The 23709-nt window shown below is 43.7% G+C and overlaps 1 protein-coding gene across 1 annotated transcript in view; it reads left to right on the forward strand.

Moving 5' to 3' along the window:
* Nucleotides 1–1044: 1044 nt before the first annotated feature.
* eps8a (EGFR pathway substrate 8a, signaling adaptor) overlaps nt 1045–23709 on the forward strand; it is a 46210-nt gene continuing 23545 nt past the window's right edge. The window contains exons 1-11 of the mRNA XM_088347320.1: nt 1045–1309; nt 3050–3274; nt 13608–13666; nt 13743–13790; nt 13861–13928; nt 15415–15576; nt 19350–19499; nt 19558–19640; nt 21674–21777; nt 23352–23410; nt 23472–23598. Of these exons, the coding sequence (XP_088203446.1) occupies nt 3192–3274; nt 13608–13666; nt 13743–13790; nt 13861–13928; nt 15415–15576; nt 19350–19499; nt 19558–19640; nt 21674–21777; nt 23352–23410; nt 23472–23598 (943 nt within the window). The 5' untranslated portion in view covers nt 1045–1309; nt 3050–3191. The remainder of the gene's footprint in view (nt 1310–3049; nt 3275–13607; nt 13667–13742; nt 13791–13860; nt 13929–15414; nt 15577–19349; nt 19500–19557; nt 19641–21673; nt 21778–23351; nt 23411–23471; nt 23599–23709) is intronic.

Consider the following 23709-nt stretch of genomic DNA (forward strand, 5'->3'; position numbering starts at 1 on the left):
GACTCCTTTTTTCTCTTGTGTCTATCTGCCCTTTTTCCCCTTTTCTTTCTTCTTTCCCTATATTTTTGCATTTTTATTGTTTTCTTCTTGTTCTTTTATTGTTGTTTACTTTTTGTTATTTATATTCTTTGCCTTTTTCTAAGCCAGTTTCTTATCTTTCTTTCTTTTTTTGCTGTTGTTTCTCTTATTTTCCCTAGCTTTTAACTTTTTTCTTGTTTTCTTGCTTGTTTTTCTTTTTTTCTCTTATTTCTTTTTCAGGGCATCTCTTTTTCCTTTTATTTTTTTAATTTTGTTTCTTTTGTCTTAGATTTTTACTTTTTGTCATTTTTTTCTTTCACTTCTTGCCTTTTTCTAAGCCAGTTTCTTTTCTTACTTTTTTTTGCTGTTTTTTCTCTAATTTTCCCTAGCTATTGACTTTTTTTCCTTTTTTTTCTTGTTTCTTTGTCAGGGCATCTCTTTTTCCGTTCATTTTAATTTTTTTTAATCTTTTGTTTCTTTTCTCTTAGGTTTTTGCTTTTTGTTTTTTTTTCTTATTCCTCCTGTATTTTATTTTTGTTGTTTTTCCCGCTTTTTTCCCCCCTTTCACATTTTTTTCTTTTTTGATTCTTTTCCTTTAAATTCTCGTCTAATTTATTGTCATTAACATGAATGCCAACGACATATTCTTTGCAACCTCGGTATACAGTGTTTAGCATACACGGATAATATAGAATAAAATAGTATTTTCCTTTTTGCTATATACTTATTCAATATGCATATATTCTGTTTTTATTATTCATGTGTACTCATTTACATTTTGGCTATTCAAAGAAACATAAAAAAAAATGGTGATTAAACCTGCCAGACAACAATTTGGGTTAAATCCTTTCACACGATTGATGGTTGCCTTGCAGTCTGAACTCGGGGCCGTGACCGCACAGAAACACGCCGTTACGGTCTACTTTGCAGGTTCTGGTCGGAAGAACCGAACCGGGAGGCGTCCAGGTGACCCCGAAACAGCTTCGTTCGTCGGCTCTTAAAACCAGGTCGAGGATTAAGGTTCGGATCTCCTTTCGGAGCCGCGCACACACGCGTGCGTCGGAATAGTTTTTATTTTATTTTGAAACGTCTTTCAGGATTGATGTTTATTTTGAAGTCGGTAGCACGTATGGCATTATAGCGTTGATAGCAACAAAGGTTGATGACGTCATGACGCGTTTGAGGGTCTTTTGGATGATTTAGCTTTGTATTTTCAACTCCGAGGAGCAGCTGAGCTGAAATTCCAGCTTGGAATTAAGCTTCGTCGCCTTATTTTATCCTCACAAGACAGGTACAAGTTTCCTTCCTCCTAAATCTATTTTAAAGTTAACAATTATCTTTATTTTGAAGGCATCCATGTCATCTTTTTGAAATTGTATATGTTTCTTTTATTTTTAAAGCGGTGGGTCAGGACCTAGCCTTGGCAAAATAATGCTATTATACTCCCTAACAGGAGATGGCGATAATGCCCTGTTCCATCCCTTCTTCCTGTTGAGTCAATGGAAGCATTTGACAGGGACCGCATCTCATTTAATTGTGATTTTGTTGGTTTTGTTTCCCTTTTCTGTCTATGAGATTGAGTCATGAGCAGTGTTAGGAATTACATATTAAAATGTAGCGTTTACCAAATTGTTCGAATTAGTTATCGAATGAGTTATCTGACTCCATTAACCAAACACAACCTACATTCTCCTAACAATGCGCGCTCATTTCTTGATGGGAATTATGGACAAAAGACCGGCAATTCCACACGGGGGCAGATTTTGTTATTGGAAACAAGGTCAATATATTCTACTATCTCTGCTTTAACCTGGACAATCTTTTCGTTTGGGAAGTGGAAATATTTTTTTCTTAATTTGGCTCGCGGCTTGTAATCAGGCAGGGATAATGGATCCTGAGGTCAGACCCGTTGAGAACCAGTGTCTTGGAGGACTTTATGACCTAATTCAAGCAAAATATCAACCTTTCAGCTCTTTCTTTTTATTCACCATTCTTTCTTCGCCAACTCCTTCAGTCGAATTTCTCCTTGGTTGTAAGACACAGAGATTGAAAAGAGAAAGAGAGAAAAAAAATGTAAAAAGAGAGAGAGAGAAATAGAGAGAGATAAAAAAAGAGAGTGGCCGGGAAAGATCAGGAGACAAAAAGAGAATGAAAGAGAGAAAGACAGAAAAAGAGAAAAAAGAAAGAGAAATAAGGATAGCAAGAAGGACATAGAGTGGAAAGGGAGAGAGAGAAAGAAAAAACAGAGAGAGAGAGATAAAAAGAGAGACTGAAAGAGAGGGAAGTACAGACAGAAAGAGAAAGAGAGAAAAAAAGACGGACAAAAAGAGAGAGAAATAAAAAAGCAAAAGAGAGAGATAAAGAGTGGCAAGGATAGACCGGCAGACAAAAAGAGAATGAAAGAGAGAGAAAAAGGACTCTTTGAGAGACAGACAGAAAAAGAGAAAAAATAAGAAAAATACGGATAACAAGAAGGACATAGAGTGTAAAGGGAGAGAGAAAGAGAAGACTGATAGAAAGAGAGGGAAGTAAAGACAGAAAGAGAAAAAGAGAGAGAAATAAAAGAAATGTAGATAGAGAGACAGAGAGAAAGATAAAAGGTGAAAGAAAGATTGAAAGAAAAAGAAAGAGAAAAAAAGTCAGAGGGAAACAGAAAAAAAGAAAGGAGAGATTAACCGAGAGAAAGAAAGAGAAATTCAGAAAAGAGAAAGAGTAAAACGGCTACAGTCGTTTTGGGAGTGCCCCCTGGCTTTGGTGACATCCAGCTGCAGGTGATTGATGGAAGCAGCTCATTTTTTTCTTATACTTCTCTCAACATGGTCTCGCAGGCCGGATTCAACCTGTTAGCGGGCCCGATCCGGCCCCCGGGGCCATATGTTTCCCCCCCCCCCCGATATATCCTCCGAATAATGACGCAATATCCTTTCTTTGGGCCCGGTATCAAGGGCCATGTTTGTTCTTCTCCACGTTTCGAGTGCAAAAGTCACAGTCGCACGTCCACAAACACACCTTTCTCTCTCGACCGCAACAGTAAATCCTGTCGAGACTTCCTGTCGCTCGCCCCGCCTCCCGCTTTCGTCGGTCAGGTGCCTGGTCGAGGAGCTTAAGGCCGACTTCCCCCGAGGAGGATTCGCCGTCCTTTCCCTGGAACAACCTGGACCGTCTTACTTCCCATGCCCCTCGTCGGTTTCGCCAGCGACGCCCGAAACCTGGACTCCGAGGGTGAGCGCCCCCTACTGCCGATTTCCCGCAGAAGGTCAGTGACATCCCCTGGTTTACTGTGACTCGCTCCTGTCACAAACTCACTTTCGGCTTGATCATTTGTGTGGTGTCAAAGTCATTTGAACTCGGGGGCCACACCATAGAACAAACATTCTGTCGGGGGCCGGACTAGTAGATTAGAGAGAAAGAAAAAGAGAGAGGAAGAAATAAGAGAAAGAGGGAGGGAAAGGGACAGAGGGTGGGACAAAGAAAGAAAAAGAGAGAGAGGGAGTGAGCGTGAGAAACAAAAGATAAAAAGTCGTGAGAGAGGGGGAAAAGAAAGGGAGAGGAAGAAAGAAATCCAAAGAGAAATAGAAAGACAGAAGGAGAGAAAAGAGAAAAGAAAGTGTGAAGGGTAGGAAGAGAGAAAGAGAAAAGGAAAAAAGGAAGTTAGAGCAAAAGAGGTTAAAAGACACAGAGAGAAAGAGACAAAGAGCAACAAAGGAAGAGAAAAAGAGAGACACAGAGAGTGGGAGAAAAGGGGTGGAAAAGAGAGAGAGAGAGATGAGAGAGAGAGAGAGAGAGAGAGATGATGAGTGTGAGAAAGAGAGAGAGCCAGATGATGAGAGAGAGAGAGAGAGTGAGAGAGAGAGAGAGAGAGAGAGAGGCAGATGACGAGAGAGAGAGAGAAAGACAGACAGATGACGAGAGAGAGAGAAAGAGAGAGAGAGAGGCAGATGACGAGAGAGAGAAAGACAGACAGATGACGAGAGAAAGAGAGAGAGAGAGAGAGAGAGGCAGATGACGAGAGAGAGAAAGACAGACAGATGACGAGAGAGAGAAAGACAGACAGATGACGAGAGAGAGAGAGAGAGAGAGAGAGATCAGACCCACTAAGGGATTGAACCCGGCCCGCGAGACAACACTCAGAGAAGCCCAGGAGAAAAACAAGCTGCAGGTTGAAATATGTCAACTTGATGTTGCCAAAGCCAGGTGCCTCCTACAAAGACACTCTTCTTGTATTTCTCTCTCTCTCTTTTTTCTTTTTCTCCTTTTCTCTTTCTCTCTTCCTACCCTTCGCGCTTTCTTTTCTCCTTTCTCTCCTTGTGTCTTTCTATTTCTCTTTGGATTTCTTTCTTCCTCTCCCTTTCTTTTTTTCTCACGCTCTCTCCCTCTCTCTCTTTCTTTGTCCCGCCCCTCTCTCCTTTTCCCTTCCTCTTTCTCTCTTTTTCTTTCTCTTGAATCTACTAGTCCGGCCCCCGACAGAATGTTTGTTCTATGGTGTGGCCCCCCGAGTTCAAATGAGTTTGACACCCCTGAGATAATGGATGTTCGAATGAAGCGTTAGTGCGAGTGATGCAGTCTTCCCAAATCTTCTTATCTTCTTACTAGCGCTCGACAGCTGTCGCGTTCAATGGCGAAAAACAAAGCCTGTCGTCCACGTGTCAACTGGAGCTGCGACATGTCTACGAATATTTACTCAGATCATCAGATAATCGTTGCTTTTTTCCCCTTACATCCTAAATGAGGGACCGCATCTCATTTAATTGTGATTTGGTTGGTTTTGTTTCCTTTTTCTGCCTATGAGATTGAGTCATGAGCAGTGTTAGGAATTAAATATATATAGCCCTCTTCTGAAGTCCTTTAGCTCTCTTCTCATTGGCCATCTTCTCCCCGCACAATGGCGTACCGACTCCTCCCATGGGCACGCCAACGAAGCCCCCTGGGCTTCACCATCTCGGAGAAGAGCGCCGCCATGTCTGGAACACTCTAAACAACACGTTTCTACGTCATCAGGGCAGATTTAATTCCTTAAACAAATTCACGAAGTAAACTCCGTCGAATATATGGCCGAATTACCCGAATGAGTGTCTCTGTCAAGCCTCCTTTCTCGATCTCCTGCTTCTCTTCGGCCCACGGTTTTTTCCGCAAGCTGGTGTGCCGGCTCCTCCCATGGGCGTGCCAGGGAAGCCCCCACGTGGGGTCCACCCGCTCGCCTCGATGTCTGGAAAAACTCAAAACAGCAGAGCGTTTATCAAAACAATGCCTGCCGTCCTTCGTCAGAGTCCTGTAATCGAAATTCCCCAGCCAAAACAGCGTGACCTGAAGCCCACTCAGTGAAAATCTTCATTGCACTCGATCAATGTAACTTATATTCAATCGTGTAAAATCTTTTATAGTCAAATGTATAAAATCCTTCAGCAGGTTAATAGTTTTGATAGAGTGTCTAATCTCTCATCCATTTTCACCAACAACCACTTCCAAATATCCCTCCATCGTTAAAAATAATAATTCAGTCTTTTAAATAATAAAATAACAAATAGATTATGTACCTTTGTGTTCTCTAATGAAAGCTGTTTTATTGCCAAGAACCATCAATATCCGCTGTTAGGAATCTTAACGAACTGAACCATTTCAAGGCAGTGGGGTATTTCCATTTTTTTGTTGTTGTTGTTGTTGTTGATCCTATTTAAGCCCATCTTGTCCTTTATTAAAGAAGTGAGAGTTTTAAAAGTACTGTACTATGATTTTGGGGGGGTGTTTGGGGGGGTGCTTGAGCCCCCTCAAAAATGGGCTAGTTACGCCCATGTCGTGAACACTGATTGTTAAACCCTATTTTTTCACCCGTTCAAAATTGTAAATGTTTCTAAATTCCTAACAGAACTTTTTAGGGCAATGGTGCTCAACCGGTGGGTCGGGACCCAAAAATTGGTGGCCGATCCGGGCTTTGGCAAAATAATGCTAAGGATAAGAAAAAAACGGAGGAGCGATAATTGTCATGAACCGGAACAGGATCAGGACCCAAACGCGTGACGTTTCTTACACCATCTTTTTATTTTACGGGAAATGGGGAGTCATGCATGTCAGGCAGCGGTCTGGCGTGGAATGATTGGATAGCAATTGCCCGAGCAGATATCAAACAGATAGGGGTCGATACCAGACAGGAGGGGACATAGAGGATTGATATTGAAACAGGATATCGAAATGAAACCGGACAAACTAGACGGGAACGATACTTGAAACTGATATTAAACAACGGAACAGATAGGATTGAAAACAAAACAGGATATTGAAATGAAACAGGACAAACTAGACGGGAACGAAACTGGAAACTGATATTAAACAACGGGACGGACAGGATTGATATCGAAACAGGAAATCGAAATGAAACAGCACAAACTAGACAGGAACGAAACTGGAAACCGATACTAAATAACGGAACAGATAGGGTTGATATCAAGACAGGATATCGAAATGAAACAGGACATACTAGACGAGAACGAAACTGGAAACTGATATTAAACAACAGGACAAACAGGATTGATATCGAAACAGGATATCCAAATTAAACAGGACACAGTAGACGGGGACGAAACTGGAAACTGATATTAAACAACAAGACAGACAGGATTGATATCAAACAGGATATCGAAATTAAACAGGACAAACTAGACGGGAATGAAACTGGAAACCGATATCAAACAACGGAACAGACAGGATGATATCAAAACAGGATATCGAAATGAAACTGGACAAACTAGACGAGAACGAAACTGGAAACTGATATTAAACAACGGGACAGACAGGATTGATATCGAAACAGGATATCCAAATTAAACAGGACACAGTAGACAGGGACGAAACTGGAAACCGATATTAAACAACAAGACAGACAGGATTGATATCAAAACATGATATCGAAATGAAACAGGACAAACTAGACGGGAACGAAACTGGAAACTGATATTAAACAACGGGACAGAGAGGGTTGATATCAAGACAGGATATCGAAATGAAACAGCACAAACTAGACAGGAACGAAACTGGAAACCGATACTAAATAACGGAACAGATAGGTTTGATATCAAGACAGGATATCGAAATGAAACAGGACATACTAGACGGAAACGAAACTGGAAACTAATATCAAACAACGGGACGGACAGGATTTATATCAAAACAGTATATCGAAATGAAACAGGACAAACTAGACAGGAACGAAACTGGAAACCGATATCAAACAACGGGACTGACAGGATTGATATCAAAACAGTATATCAAAATGAACCAGGACAAACTAGATGGGAACGAAACTGGACACTGATATTAAACAACGGAACAGATAGAATCTGATTGGCTCCCTATTTAAACCCACTCCTTTCTGTCACCTGTTGTCAGTCTGTCTGCCAACCTCAGTTAACACTAGGCAAGCCTTTTTCGACCCTGCCTCAGACCTGTTTTTTGCTCCCCTCTGTCCCCCAGCTACGACCTGTTTTTGATCCTGACCACGTCTACTCTCCCGTCCCGGCTTTCGACCTCTTTTGCCCCTGACCATATCGACTCTCCTTTCCTGGTTTACGACTCGCTTTCGACCCCGACCACGTATTTGCTCTCCTGTCCCGGCTACTGACCCGTTTTTTTATTCCCGACACCGCCATCGCTAGCCCTGGAAGATCCACTTCTGTGTTCGATCACAATCCAAGTACAAGAGCGACTTGCTTCTGCCGTCCAGTGAACACCGGATCGTGGGCGCAGCCCTTTTTCTTTCGTCCAATAAAACTTGTGGCAAGCGTTACGCGAGTGGGTTCTGTTTCTGTTCTGGTCCTGACAGCGTCACTGGGCTACTGCCATGATACGCAAGGTCTGCTTTGTAATCTTTGCAACCTGTCTTTTGATTGGCCGTATCCAGGCTAAAATTCTTCAAAACATTTTTGTTTTGATACTTTCTGTACCATGAGCGACACTCAGCAGAGATTACAATCGTGCAAGATCTCTCACTCTGTTGGAAAAACCCGTCCCGCGACTGTTATTATCCATTTTTGTCGACGACTTTTGAAGCCCTAGTGCGAAGCAACAGGGGAGGGTCCGGATTTTGAATGGTTTTCTGGACCGGCACACACCTTTGCACATTCAGTCCACGACGTGTTGTTTGAATTGTGCTGAGGTGTCGGTTACCATGACGATATTACCAAGACAGCGTGCGCTTTGGCCGGGCTGCCGGCCGTCTCCATGGTAACTGGATGCACAGGGAGGGGAGGGGCCGCATGGAGAGTTCTGTGGGTGTGTCACAAATGTCCTTTTATTTCTTGCGGAGTCTCGTTTATTTGAGACGCAAGAGTCTCAAAGGACGGCACACGGGCCACAGTGACAACATTCCCCGATTTGAAACCATCCAGCGAGCAGTAATAATCTCAAAATAAGAAACCTTGAAGGGGCCACACAAGAGGTAATCCCCCTTCCAGGATGAGCAGGCAGTAATAGATGTTGCATAAAATTGGGATTATTTGATGAAACTTGTCTGCATGGTGTCTGAGATAAATGCCCACCAGTAAAGTCATTGTGATTTTCTAGGCAAATTTAAAAATGATCATAATGGAAGAGATTTATAGAAAGCTTTTTATATTAGAGGAAACTGTTCTGGTAAAAGAAATCCTTTTACTGATTTCGTCAAGTAGGTAAGCAGGACCAGAGACGAGGGTGCTCGAAAAATATGGTATTTCATAACAAAATCATGAACAAGGTAACAAACATCATCTCCAAACAGAAGAGCAGCTTCAGCGACAGACTGCTTTCACAGTCTTGTTCCACGGACAGACTGATCTATCTATCTATCTATCTATCTATCTATCTAGACATCCATCCATCCATTCATCTAAAGATCTATCTATCTATCTATCTATCCATCGATCTATCTAGACATCTATCTATCTATCTATCTATCTATCTATCTATCTATCTATCTATCTATCTATCTATCTATCTATCTATCTATCTTTCCATCCATCCATCCATCCATCTATCCATCTATTTATCTATCTAGACATCTATCTATCTATCTATCTAGACATCTATCTAGACATCTATCCATCTATCTAGACATCTATCCATCTATCTATCTATCTATCCATCTATCTATCTATCTAGACATCTATCTATCTAGACATCTATCTATCTATCTATCTATCTATCTATCTAGACATCTATCTAGACATCTATCTATCTATCTATCTATCTAGACACCTATCTATCTAGACATCTATCTATCTAGACACCTATCTATCTAGACATCTATCTATCTATCTATCTATCTATCTATCTATCTGAACAAGTAAGTGATTAAAAAGCAATTAACAAATGATCCAAAGCAGTCAACAAAATAAAAAAACAGATAAAACCTGACATGGAAGTGGAAGACAAAATGAAAATGGAAGTAAAAGACAATGACCCAACAACCTCTGCTGTCATTGTTATTCCCTACCAAAGTAGGAACCAGAATCTGGCCAGAAGACCTTCTCCTTACTGCAGGAAAAGGGACCAAATGCTGGTGAAAGATCTTCTTGCCGCAGGGACAGAGAACAAAGGCTGCAGACCGTTTTTCTCCGCCAGAACAGGGGATGGGTGTGGCAGAGGGACCTTGTCCTTCACTGCTAGAACAGGGACCCTCTCCTTGTAGCTGGGACGGGGGATGGGTGAGGCCAAGAGACTTTGTACCTTCCCATCAAAACAGAGGATAGTTGCGGACAATGGACCTTGTCCTTCCCGTTTGGAACAGTGGATAAGGGCGGACAAGAGTTCTTGTTGTCATTACCTACCAGAACAGGGGACAAAAGGCTGATGGACCGTCTTTTTGCTGCTTGGACAGGGGACAGATGCTGCAGACAGTCATTTCTGCAGTTTAGTCCCACTTTTAATTTTTCCTAGTAATAAAATATTGATAGTATCAACTGGCTAATACCACGATAAGATATTTTAGAAATGTATGTATATTTGCTGACCTTCAGTACTAATCAGGAACAAAGTAATAATCGTCAATGTCAATAAAGTTGGGGACACTCGTTTTTGTCATGATTGCCGATTCAAGGCACCTGTGACTGCCCAATTGCCACCAACAGCCCTGAGAGCTGATTGGCTAATAGACTCTTTTTAAACCCCCTGTCAGATCGTTGCGAACCGATGCTCTCAGCTCGGCAAGCTCTCACGTTCAGACACTTTTCCTGCCCTGTTTCTCTCTGCCTGATACCCGTTGCCAACCTGTTTCCGGACCTGATTCTGCCCTGTTCTGCCATCCCGACACCCGACCTGTATTGCCTCGCTACCTGCCTGACACCTGTTGCTGACCTTGTTTCCGAACTCGATACCGCCCTTGCTCTCCCGTCCCGGGTTGTGACCAGTATCTCTGCAGTCTACGATTATCCTCGCTCGACACGGAAGTGCCACTTCCCGTTCCCGCCACCTGCTACCCTTGTCCGTTGATCATCGGATCGTGGAAGCAAGCCCTGCTCTCCATCTTTGTCAATAAAACCGAGTAAACAAACGCTCCTGGGTCCTGTCTCCGTTTCTGGCTCGTGACATAATACCTAGTAATAAAATATTAATAACAGAGTATTAACAGGCTAATACTGATGAAGATAAGACCAATTTGTTGAAGAAGATTTGTCGAGAAATCGTCTCATACGTTTTCAAAGAATGCAGGAATCAAATGACGTCAGAGGGAGCTCTTTTTAATTGATACAACAATTTCAACAAGAAAACTGGGTCTTTATAGTTTCAACACAGCATGTGAATCGGTCTAGTCCCGCTCCTTTCACGTGGCACCCTTATTTGGAAGTGTTTTTAAGTTTATGCCAGTTTATGTCACCTTGCCCTTTGCCGTTATCTGTTGTCCTCCCTTAAGGAGGATTGTTTATACTAATTCGTCCGCCGAGACCTTCCCGAGATGTAAGCAACATTTCTCCCAACTGTAAGCAAGTCTTTCTACATGTCAGCAAGTCTCCTGAACAAATGTATGCAAATCTATTCTACAAATGCAAGGCTATATTCTACAACAATACCACGATAAGATATTTTAGAAATGTGTGTATATTTGCTGACCTTCAGCACTAATCAGGAACAAAGTAGCAATCGTCAACCTCAATGAAGTTGGTGACACTCGTTTTCTTCTGTTTGTGTTTTTCTTTTAGTTGTTAATCAGAAACAAGATGATCGGAGACGAGACGTCACACTTTGTCCCCGCCACGTTCGGCTCACCCTACACCAAGTCAGTTGTCTCATTTCCGCTCCTTTTAAAACTCTTTGCCTCTCTTGTGTTTCCTTTTTACTTGCTAGCCTCTTTTCTGAATGCTGACGGTAGAAGCCTCATGTTGCTAACGCTGTAGATGCTAACTTGAATCGCTACTGGTCCTAAAGCTAAGCCGCTGATGATCCTCGCTTTGACCCCGAGATGCTAAAGCTGATCATCGGCGCTAATTCTATCAAACTCGCAAGAGCGAAACTGACACACCCAATCAGCTTTCTGTAACATTTTGGGATTAAATATCAAAATGTAGCGTTTACCAAATTGTTCGAATGAGTTGTCTGACTCCATTAACCAAACACAAGCTACATTCACCCAACAATTTATGCGCGCTCGTTTTTGAGGGAAAAATGAACAGGAAAGCCGACATTTCCACACGGGGGCAGATTTATTTTCCCTAACAATTTAACTAACTGTACTCGATCGAAAACGGCCGAATTAGTGACGTTGGAGTCTCTGGGGAGCCCTCTTCTGAAGTCCTTTAGCTTTCTCTTATGGTGTGTCGGCTCCTCCCATGGGCGTGCCAAGGAAGCCCCCTGGGCTTCACCATCTCGTAGATGAGCGTCCCGATGTCTGGGATACTCAAAACAACACAGAGCGTTTCCACGACATCAGGGCCTTTCTGCGTCAACAGCGTCTGGATGTGCTGATTATAGAATAGAATAGAATAGAATAGAATAGAAGCACGGCGGCGCAGTAGTTAGCCCGTGTGCGGCACAGTTCTGAGGTCTTGGGAACCTCCTGAGTGGGTTCAAATCCAGCTCCCGGCCTTACTGTGCGGAGTTTGTATGTTCTCCCCGTGCTTGCGTGGGTTTCCTCCCACATTCCAAAAACATGCATTTCAGGTGAATTGGCCGGTCCAAATTGTCCCTAGGTGTGAATGAGCGAATGAGTTGTCTGTCCCCGTGTGCCCTGCGATTGGCTGGCAACCAGTCCAGGGTGTCCCCTGCCTACTGCCCGATGATTGCTTGGATGGGCTCCAGCATCCCCGCGACCCTACTGAGGATAAGCGGTGCAGCTGATGAGATGAGATGAGAATAGAATATACCTTTATTGTCATTGTTACAAAATGGGTTGAACATATTGTAACAACGAAATTTGACGTGGCACTCCAGAGTCACATTTAACAGTGAGGATAAAAGATAATAAAGGAACTAAGAAGATAAAGGTTATAATTTACACAATATTTACACAAGAAATGTGGGCATGATTATCAGCAGTACGTCCTGTTCCTGCCGTTCTTGTAAACAACATTTTCCACCCGCCTGCCCTGACCTTGTACTACAGCCCAGTCAGTGAATATCTTTTGCATTAAATGTAATTTGTATTCAATCGTATAAAATCTTTTAGAGTCAAATGTATAAAACCCTTCAAACATTAACAGAAATCGGACTGGGACCAGGGCTCCAACGACCGTAACCGTGACTGAAAATTCAGACACATGAACGTGGGTCTAGATCAGGACTATAGAACAATACTTGGAGCTAATTTTGGCCCACAATGACTTGGACATGAATTTTAACTTTGAAGTTCTAGTCATGAATTGGTCCTGACACATTCCCTTTAACCTTTACCTGACTGTAGAGATAGTTTTGTTTGTATAGTAGTATTGACATCAAACAGGGTTGGGTAGGGTTACTTTAACTGGATTACTTTCAATGACTTTTGGATGACTCCAATACCAAATATGCTCATAAAAGACAAAAGAAACTAAATAGGAATAAAATAATGACTCGCAACACGTGGTAAGCTTTCGCTCCTGGCTTTGATCTCTTTGATCTCCGGCAAAACAAACACAAAATGAAAGTAAATCCAAGCAGCTTGCCAACATCATTTTTGCCGTTCCATGTGTTCCGTTACTCCCCAAGCCTGCACAAAATGGAGTCATTTTATTCATATTTGGTGGCGAGTGATGGCGGTGTCAGGAACGGAAAAAAACGAGTCAGTAGCCGGGACAGAGAGCAAAAACGTGGTCGGGGACACAAAGAAGTCAGAAGCCGGGACGGGAGAGTAGACATGGTCAGGATCAAAAACGGGTCGAAGCCGGGGGACAAACAGGAGCAAAAAACAGGACAGGTGGGAGTCAGAGTCGAAAAAAGGCTTGCCTAGTGTTCACTGAGGTTCGCAGATGGACTGACAAAAGGCGACAGATAGGAGTGGGTTTAGATAGGAATAGGGAGCCAATCAGAGTCCGGGGCAGTCTTTTATTAGCATATTTGGTATTGAAGTAATCAAAAAGTAATTGAAAGTAATCCAGTTAAAGTAACCCTACCCAACCCTGACATCAAACATTTTTGATGTGTTTATGTGCCAGTGGCCATGACGCTCCTCAAGCCAAAGCTAACGCTAAGTCCCGTGCGAAAGCTCTGGTCGGTAAGTAAAGTTTTCAGTTTGAAATTTTGATAGTAATTGTAACTGGTGCTAACTGTTTCGAACTGTTCGTGGACAGGAAGCGATCAAGTCTACTTCCTGCACTCGTCCAGACATAACAAGAAAAGTGAGTGTCCTCTGTCCATTGTATAAAGACGATGTCCTAGGTCTCCCGATGACGATTTTGTGTTCTTCAGGGCAAAAGCAAGGATGGTGCACGAGTAGCATCAACAGCCACACGGACACTTCTCAGTACCAAGTGGAGGTCAGTTCCCGTTAGGGCTGCAACTAAGCGCTAGTTTAATAGTTGAGGAGTCACAGACTATCAAAACCATGAGTCGAATCATCATGTTTTTATAAATTTCGACTGATAATGAACCCAAGAAAAATTAATACAATGGAAAATACTGAACATACTTCAGGATACGTACAAAAACTAAACCAACTAAAACCAATTAGGCTGAGTGCTTAATAATAAATTCAAATCAAGTCAAGTAAAGTCATGTTTTCACAAAAACTCTCAAACGGCTATTGGATGGGAATAATATCACCTAAAGGACGCATATAAATGCTGAAAAGAAGGGGACCAAGTACAGAGCCTTGAGGAATGCCACAGGTAAAAGGCTCAGAGGTCATATCGTTGTATCAAACACATGTTTTATCCCTGTAATGTCAGGACCAGAACGGAGACAGGACCCTCTTGCGCTGTGTTTCTCAGAGGTTTTATTGGAAGAAAGAGAAAGGGCTGCGCCCACGATCCGGTGTTCGCTGGACGCGGCAGGCAAGTCGCTCTGATACTCGGATTGTGCGCCGAACACGGAAGTGGATCTTCCGTGGCGAGCGATGGCGCTGTCAGGGACGGAAAAACAGGTCGGTAGCCAGGACAGGAGAGCAAAAACGTGGTCAGAAGCGAGTCGGAAGCCAGAATAGGAGAGAAGACGTAGTCGGGGACAAAAAGAGGTTGAAAGCCGGGAAGGGAGAGCAGACGTGGTCAGGATCAAAAACCAGGTCCAAGCCGGGGACAGACTGGAGCAGAAAACGGGACAGGTGAGAGTCAGGGTCGAAAAAGGCTTGCCTAGTGTTCATTGAGGTTCGCAGACGGACTGACCCAAAAATTAAACAGGACAAAAATGAACAGGAACAATACCGGACTGGAAACAGGAAAACAGGACTAAGTCAGAACCCACATCTTGTGGGGCAGAAGTTCGTTTGACAGGCTGACACTGAAGCAAGAGAGTGCTGAGCTTTATATAAACAGAAAGTCTCAACAAGCCGCAGCTGGCACCACACGGGCGGGGCCAATGGGGCACCATGGCAACCGTGACACACAGGCGGGGCCAATTGGGCACCATGGCAACCGTGACACACAGGCAGGGCCAATCGGGCGCCATGGCAACCATGACACAGGAGGAAGTTGCCTAACTCTTGAAGCTCATCTTCCAAAACTAAGTTGAACTCAACTTTATTCATCTTTATGAAGCATATTATTTTATTTTTAGTACAAAAAAGAAACAGGTTATGTGTTCAAGCCTTCGTATTTCCATAAACCTTAAACATACAAAATATAGCACCGGAGCAACTTACGAACAAATTCAACTTAGGAATGATCTCGTTCGTAAGTAGGGCAGAGTCTTTACCTTTTTCTGAACAATGGACTGAACTGAGCTACGATGTCGATTAATGGTTGCAGCCCTAGTTTGCATCTGTCGCCTGTTTGGTCGTCTCGCTCACGCTTCTGCTTCTGTCTGCAGCACCTGAGCACTTTCGTATTAGATCGCAAAGCCGGATTGATGACGGTTGAAGACGGGGTTCGGAGATTGCGTCTCCTGGACGCCAAAGGGAAGATCTGGACGCAGGACATGATATTGCAGGTCCACCACGACAACGTCAGCCTCATAGATGCTGACACCAAGGTCAGGTAACTTTTTATCTGCTCTGTTTGGTTCACGGGTCGGGAACCTCATCTCTCATCTCATTAGCCTTACCGCTTATCCTCAGTAGGGTCGCGGGGGTGCTGGAGCCCACCCCAGCAATCATCGGGCAGTGGGCAGGGGACACCCTGAACTGGTTGCCAGCCAATCGCAGGGCGGGTCGGGAACCTATTTGACTAAATTCAACAACATTTCTCAAAAGCTAATTCTTTAGTGTATTCTATTTCACTGAATGACGTTTGATGATTTCATAAAACTTTATCATTTCAAGTCAAGTCAAGTCATGTTTACACCGTTTAGTGTGGCAGATTCCTCCATCCGAAGATATAGTTGAGTTTAATCTGCGTAGCAATGAAAACTGATATTAAACTTGCGAATAATATCACCTCATGGAAGCATGTAAATGCTAAAAAGAAGGGTGCCAAGTACTGAACCCTGCGGAACACCACAGGTAACACTAAAGGGCTCAGATATCATTTCAACACATGTCTCACTTAAAATTAGTCTGCTTTCCAAAGTTACTTTTGATCCTTAAAGTTCATTTTGACTGTTATTTTTGTGGTGAATAAAAGTTTGAAAACAAGGTGCTAGCAGAGGTCTTTTTAGAAAATGTCACAAAATACTGCAAACGAGAATCTTCAGCTATGTGACATTGTCACAGTTCTTACCCTAATAATCAAGTGGTCATCTTTCATTCATATTTGTGCAAACTACACCCATGAAAAAAGATCCAGGAAATGGTAAAGGGCGAATGTCTCACTAGCACAGTGCTTCTTAATTATTTTCTGTCACCCCCCTTGGAAGAAGAAATCCTCTACTTCGTATGTACTTGTGTAGGGAAAAGTGCTTTAAACACTGTAAAATTTATTTAGTTTTAAAATTGGGATTGCTCCTGACTGGATTGCCCATTAGGTGGGGATGACGATCCACTATCAGAAATAGCTCAAAATGGCCTCTTTGTCTCTAGTCTTTATCATTTAAAGCTAATATATAATGTATTTGGAGGATTACTTCCTATTTTAGGAACTGATTCGGGTGGGGGAAGCTCTAGCACCCTCTGCTGGTCTACTCAGAAACCACTGAATTGGATTCTAAATCAAATAAATATCATTTGAAGTAATCCTCCCTTACACTTTATACTCTGTGCTAACAAACACAGCCAGAGGATGCTCCCTATGTCACAAAGCCAGAAACGGAGACAGGACCCAATCGCGTTCGTTTTACTCCGTTTTATTGATAAGAGAGAGCAGTGCTTGCTTCCACGATCCGATGATCGTCGGACACGGGTAGCTGATGGCAGGAACGCGGAAGTGGCACTTCCGTGTCAAGCGAGGATAGTCGCAGACAGCGGGAAAACTGGTCGATAGCCGGGACGGGGGAGTAAGGTCGGTAACGAGTCCAGAAAAGAGGTCGGCAACAGGTATCAGGCAGGAAACAGGGCAAAACAGGTCGATGGCCGTGACGGAAGAGCAGGGCAGAAACGGGTCCGGAAACAGGTCGGCAACATGTATCAGGCAGGAGAAAATGGCAGGAAAAGGTCGGAAGGTAAGGAGCTTGCTTAGCTGGGAGCATAGGTTCGCAGAACGCTGGTTACAGGGAGCCGGGGGGGTTAAAAAGTGGCAGGGAGCCAATCAGCGAGAGAAAAAACAGAGACAGACCCCTGGTCTCTAGACCTTGTTGTTGTTCTCTGAAAAATCCCAATGACATTCCCCCTTAAAGGGTAGAAAAGGGCCACAGCGCTCCTGCCGTTAGTGGTAGAAACATGGTATTGCACTCCCATTCTCAAAGCATTAAAATAGAGATTATATCTCCGAAAAAAAAGAGCCACACCTAGCTTTCCCACCATACGTTCCCGACCCCTGGTCTCTAGTCCTTGTTGTTGTTCTCTGAAAAATCCCAATGACATTCCCCTTTAAAGGGTAGAAAAGGGCCACAGCGCTCCTGCCGTTAGTGGTAGAAACATGGTATTGCACTCCCATCCTCAAAGCATTAAAATAGGGATTATATCTCCGAAAAAAAAGAGCCACACCTAGCTCCCCCACCATACGTTCCCGACCCCTGGTCTCTAGTCCTTGTTGTTGTTCTCTGAAAAATCCCAATAACATTCCACCTTAAAGGTAGAAAAGGGCTACAGCGCTCCTGCCATTGGTGGTAGAAACATGGTATTGCACTCCCATCCTCAAAGCATTAATATAGGGATTACGTTCCTGACCCCTGGTCTTTAGTCCTTGTTGTTGTTCTCTGAAAAATCCCAATGACATTCCCCCTTAAAGGGTAGAAAAGGGCCACAGCGCTCCTGCCGTTAGTGGTAAAAACATGGTATTGCACTCCCATCCTCAAAGCATTAAAATAGGGATTATATCTCCGAAAAAAAAGAGCCACACCTAGCTCCCCCACCATACGTTCCCGACCCCTGGTCTCTAGTCCTTGTTGTTGTTCTCTGAAAAATCCCAATAACATTCCACCTTAAAGGTAGAAACAGGCTACAGCGCTCCTGCCATTGGTGGTAGAAACATGGTATTGCACTCCCATCCTCAAAGCATTAATATAGGGATTACGTTCCCGACCCCTGGTCTCTAGTCCTTGTTGTTGTTCTCTGAAAAATCCCAATGACATTCCCCCTTAAAGGGTAGAAAAGGGCCACAGCGCTCCTGCCGTTAGTGGTAGAAACATGGTATTGCACTCCCATCCTCAAAGCATTAAAATAGGGATTATATCTCCGAAAAAAAAGAGCCACACCTAGCTCCCCCACCATACGTTCCCGACCCCTGGTTTCTAGTCCTTGTTGTTGTTCTCTGAAAAATCCCAATGACATTCCCCCTTAAAGGTAGAAAAGGGCTACAGCGCTCCTGCCGTTAGTGGTAGAAACATGGTATTGCACTCCCATCCTCAAATCATTAAAATAGGGATTAAATCTCCAAAAAAAAAAAGCCACACCTAGCTCCCCCACCATACGTTCCCGACCCCTGGTCTGTAGTCCTTGTTGTTGTTCTCTGAAAAATCCCAATGACATTCCTCCTTAAAGGTAGAAAAGGGCTACAGCGCTCCTGCCGTTAGTGGTAGAAACATGGTATTGCACTCCCATCCTCAAAGCATTAAAATAGGGATTATATCTCCGAAAAAAAAGAGCCACACCTAGCTTCCCCACCATACGTTCCCGACCCCTGGTCTCTAGTCCTTGTTGTTCTCTGAAAAATCCCAATGACATTCCCCCTTAAAGGTAGAAAAGGGCTACAGCGCTCCTGCCGTTAGTGGTAGAAACATGGTATTGCACTCCCATCCTCAAATCATTAAAATAGGGATTAAATCTCCAAAAAAAAAAAGCCACACCTAGCTCCCCCACCATACGTTCCCGACCCCTGGTCTGTAGTCCTTGTTGTTGTTCTCTGAAAAATCCCAATGACATTCCTCCTTAAAGGTAGAAAAGGGCTACAGCGCTCCTGCCGTTAGTGGTAGAAACATGGTATTGCACTCCCATCCTCAAAGCATTAAAATAGGGATTATATCTCCGAAAAAAAAGAGCCACACCTAGCTTCCCCACCATACGTTCCCGACCCCTGGTCTCTAGTCCTTGTTGTTCTCTGAAAAATCCCAATGACATTCCCCCTTAAAGGTAGAAAAGGGCTACAGCGCTCCTGCCGTTAGTGGTAGAAACATGGTATTGCACTCCCATCCTCAAACCATTAATATAGGGATTACGTTCCCGACCATCGGTCTCTAGTCCTTGTTCTCTGAAGTTTGCGTTTGTGTTACAGTGCGAGCTGGAAGTCTTCCCGCTGAGTACTGTGCAGCAGTGCCAAGCGGTGACCAACGCATGCAGTTTTGACTCCATCTTGGCCCTAGAGTGTAAGGACTCGGGTCAGAACAAGGCGGACCTTCACCTGTTCCAGTGTGACCACATCAAGGTGAGTCGGTGCCGCTGTTGGCCTCGAGAGGCATCGAAGCTGTGCTTCTTGCTTGCAGGCCCACCTGATCAACGCCGACATTCAGAGCGCCATAGCCGACGCCAAAGGAGGAAAACTGAAGAAACGGCCGGAGGTCCTTAAGTAAGTCCTTCGTGGTGACTCAGGAGTTTTGGGTGTGCGTCATCTCTCTCCTGAAATGTGTTCGGTTGTTTCGCATTGCCGGCACCAAGTCGGAAACACACTTCTCAGGAGGGTCTGTCAGGACGTCGAATCTCGGATTCAAGAGGGGCAGTGTGGTTTTTGTCCAGGGAGTGGAACTGTGGACTAGCTCTTCACACTCTGCAGGGTACTCGAAGGTTCATGGGAGTTTGCATATCCGGTCTACATGTGTTTTGTGGACCGTGTTCCTCGGGAAGCCCTGTGGTAGTTCTTCGGGAGTATGGGGTAATCTTATCCGGGCTGTGCAGTCCCACTATGCCCGGTGCCAGAGTTTAAATCCATCTGTTTTTGGAGAGAGCGTCGTTGGGCGTCGCCCCAAAATATACGCAGAGACAGAAATATCCGCCATATTTCTGTCTCTGCGTATATTTTGGGGACGTCCTTTATTCAGCAACATTCAAGTCACTGATAAAATACTGTTTCACTAGTACACTTCATTGACAACAACGTAGTGAACATTGTTTAAAAAGATATAGTCCTGGAGGAGTGGCCAAGTATAAAGCAGCCAACAAGAAAATCAGAAAAAGCTTGAGGGAAGCAAAGGAGAAATTGAATTAAAGACCAACGCTCGGAGTTAGAAGAGTGCCTCAACAAGAACAATTGAAAATAAGTCTTCCACAAAGTTATTGCCCGATATCGGTTTGTGAGTGTGTCTGAATGGGTAAGTGTGAAGCGCTTTAAGAGGGATCGAAAACGGGTCGTAAGTCGGGACGGGAGAGCAGACGTGGTCGGAATCAAAGCGGGTCGTAGCCAGAGACAGACGGGAGCAAAAACGGGACAGGTGGGAGTCAGGGTTGAAAAGGCTCGCCTAGTATACACTGAGGTTCGCAGACGGACTGACAACGGTGCAATTGCGCACTGCTCGCACTTTCTCAGCGCACAAGAAAATCGAGCCAGCGCACAAAAATCAGGTCTCCAAATTACTAATGGTCAGAAGTGACTCAAGTCAAAGTTACAGTGCGTGAAGGTAAAAATACACGGGTTCCCCTGACGTTGTGTCCTAAATGTGGTATTTGGAAGTCAAGGTCGAAGTAGAAGGAAGTAGAGTAAAGTTAGTAGAGTTGGTCGAGAACCGGCTTCTTCGGCTCGGCTCACTAAAAGGAACCGGCTCTTTCGGGTCCTAAACGGCTTTTCGGGTTGTTTTTGCTTCTTTCATCCCAACATGACCAAATATTATGTAAAATTATGCACAACATGACTTAAAGGAAGGGGGAAATAGAACAAAAAAGAAAAAAATACCAAAATGAAAAAGTAGTGAAAAGCTGAGAAAAAAAGAAACAAAAGGAAGAGAAAAAAATAAGGAAAAATTTAAAAAAAAAGCCAGAAAAAAGAAAAGAAAGAAATGTAGGAAAAAGTAAATAGAGAACAAAAAGAAAAAAGTAACAGCTCAGAAAAAATAAACACAATGAGATTTTTTTTAAAGGAATAAAAAAAAAAGTAGAAAAAAACACAGAAAAAGCTTGTGTTGCATTCAAATAATTTCCAATGATATCAAGTGAATCTTTTTGCCAACATTGTATTTCCACTAAAAAATGTGATTAAGTACAGTTCTGTATCTTGCAACCGACTCAATAAGCCCCCAAAAATGTGAATATTATGCGACAAAATATATCAGGAAATTAAAAGAAATGGATATCTTGTGAAAGAATTGTAAGAACAAATGACGTTTGTAGGCCGTACAAGCTTTGCAATCGTACATGAGTCAATTCATTCAAAAGAGAAAAATAATTTTGCATCGCCGGAAACTCAGCAAAATATAACGTGATGTCAAGTTTTGGACATGTTTGATAATGAATTATCTTGCCACACTTGGGATTATGGTTGCTCACTGTTGTTTCAAGCGCTGCTCACCGACTTGGTGTGAACGCTCAGACCCCTGGAAAATGACAGGGAACATTGGTCAAGATATATTTCAATTCCAGTTAAAAATCCCGATTCCACATGCATCCCTGCAGGATGATCCTGAAGAGCGACGGCGAAATCCCGCCGCCCCCTGAGGCTCCTGCCCCGGGGCCGCCTAACAGTCCGGAGGACTCCGACAGCCGCTCGGACCACAGCAGTGAGTATTTATGTTTCAAGACCAGCGTGACTGAAAAAAGCTATTAGAGACAGGTACTTGTCGTGAACCAGAACAGGATCAGGACCCAAACGCGTGACGTTTCTCACACAAGCCTTTTATTTTACGGGAAACGGGGAGTCAGGCCTGTTAGGCAGCCGGTCTGGCGTGGAAAGACAGGAAGCCAGAGGCAGATGAGATCGATACCAATTGCCCGAGTAGATATTGGACGGATAGGGTCGATACCAGACAGGACAGGACAGACAGGATTGATAATGAAACAGGATATCGAAATAAAACTGGACAAACTAGACTGGAACGAAAACTGGAGAGAATAATAAACAGTACAAAAAATAGACAGGAACGAAACTAGAAACCGATCTTAAACAGGACAAAAATAAACAGGAACAATACCGGCATGAAATACCAACAGGAACAGGACCGAGTCGAAACCCACGTCTTGCGGGGCAGAGGTTTGTTGACGGACTTACAAAGGAAGAATGAGATCACTGAGCCTAAATAGACGGAAAACCACTCTGTCAACGAGTAAAATACAAAACAATAGTAAAAAGAACTATAAAAAAAGAACTATATACAATTCGAATTAAAACTATTTAGACACAAATCTGACGGAAAAATACGCAAATAATTTAAATCAAAATTAGTTAAACAAAACGCAAAGGTCAGCAGTTGATCGAAAGATTGAATGCACTCTATCTCTGAGCAATAAACATCATTAAAATCTGTCCAAATTTGGCTGCTTTTTCTCTTTTTATGCAGACGGTAATTTGTTTTGTATCTGTTCGGTCAATCGACATGCTTGAGAGGTACCGCATCTCCTTTTATTTTGATTTTGTTGGTTTTATTTCCCTTTTCTGCCTGTAATAATGGGTCCTAAGAAGGTTAGTGATAAGAGGAAGGAAATGTGGACAGACGAAAATGTCACACACCAGGAACGGACACGGGACCCAATAGTGTTCGTTTCCTTAGTTTTTATTGATAAGAGGGAGAGAAACGCTTGCTTCCATGATCCGCGGATCGACGAACACAGGTAGCAGGTGGCGGGAACGCGGAGGTGGCACTTCCGTGTCGAGCGAGGAGGATCGGAGACAGGGGGGAATAGCAAGTCGTTGGCCGGGACTGGAGATCAAAGGCGGTGGCGAGGTCGGTAGCAGGAGGCAGGCGGGTAACGGGGCAAAACAGGTCAGGTAACAGGCAGGCAGAACGGGGCGTAGTCAGGTCCGGAAACAGGTTGGCAACAAAGATCAGGCAGAAAAAACAGGGCAGGAACGGATTCGGACAAAAAGGCTTACTGAGCTGAAAGCAACAGTTCGCATAACAATCTGACAGCTTCCAAGAGTAAGCCGGGGGTTTAAAAAGAGAGTGACAGCCAATCAGCTGTCCGGGCTGTTGGCGCCAATTAATCCGCCGCAGAAAATGGTATTCGTCAACAAAAAAACCTTTTGATTGACGCTGGATTTCTTCCTTTGAAGGTACTGGAAACATTGAAAAAGTGGCCTTGAAATGTTCTTGAATTTGGCCTTGAAAAAGGTGTAACAACCCTGTTTCCTGTGTAGGCGAACGACAGATGGCGCCTTGGCACGACGGCACGGCGGCGGCCATAGATCGGGATGTGGTAAGACCGAAATCCCACAAACGAAGGCGATTTTGAAACTAACCGGTATGGGGGTCGGCAGCAAATCCTCAACCATCTCCTGGACGACATCGAGGCCTTCATCGCAAAACTGCAGAAAGCGGCCGAGGCGTGCAGTCAGCTGGCCCAGCGCAACAAAAATAAGAAGCAGAAGAAGAAAACTCCAGGAGGTGCCGCACAGCAGTCACTTTCTACTTGAGTCTGTCGCCACGGAGACAATGTTCCCTCTCCGCGCACAGGAAAATCCAGCCAGCGCACAAAAATCAGGGCTCAAAATGACT

The sequence above is a fragment of the Urocampus carinirostris genome, chromosome 11 (assembly GCF_059441175.1).
Source record: "Urocampus carinirostris isolate Australia breed hairy pipefish chromosome 11, RoL_Ucar_1.0, whole genome shotgun sequence".
Taxonomy (NCBI): domain Eukaryota; kingdom Metazoa; phylum Chordata; class Actinopteri; order Syngnathiformes; family Syngnathidae; genus Urocampus; species Urocampus carinirostris.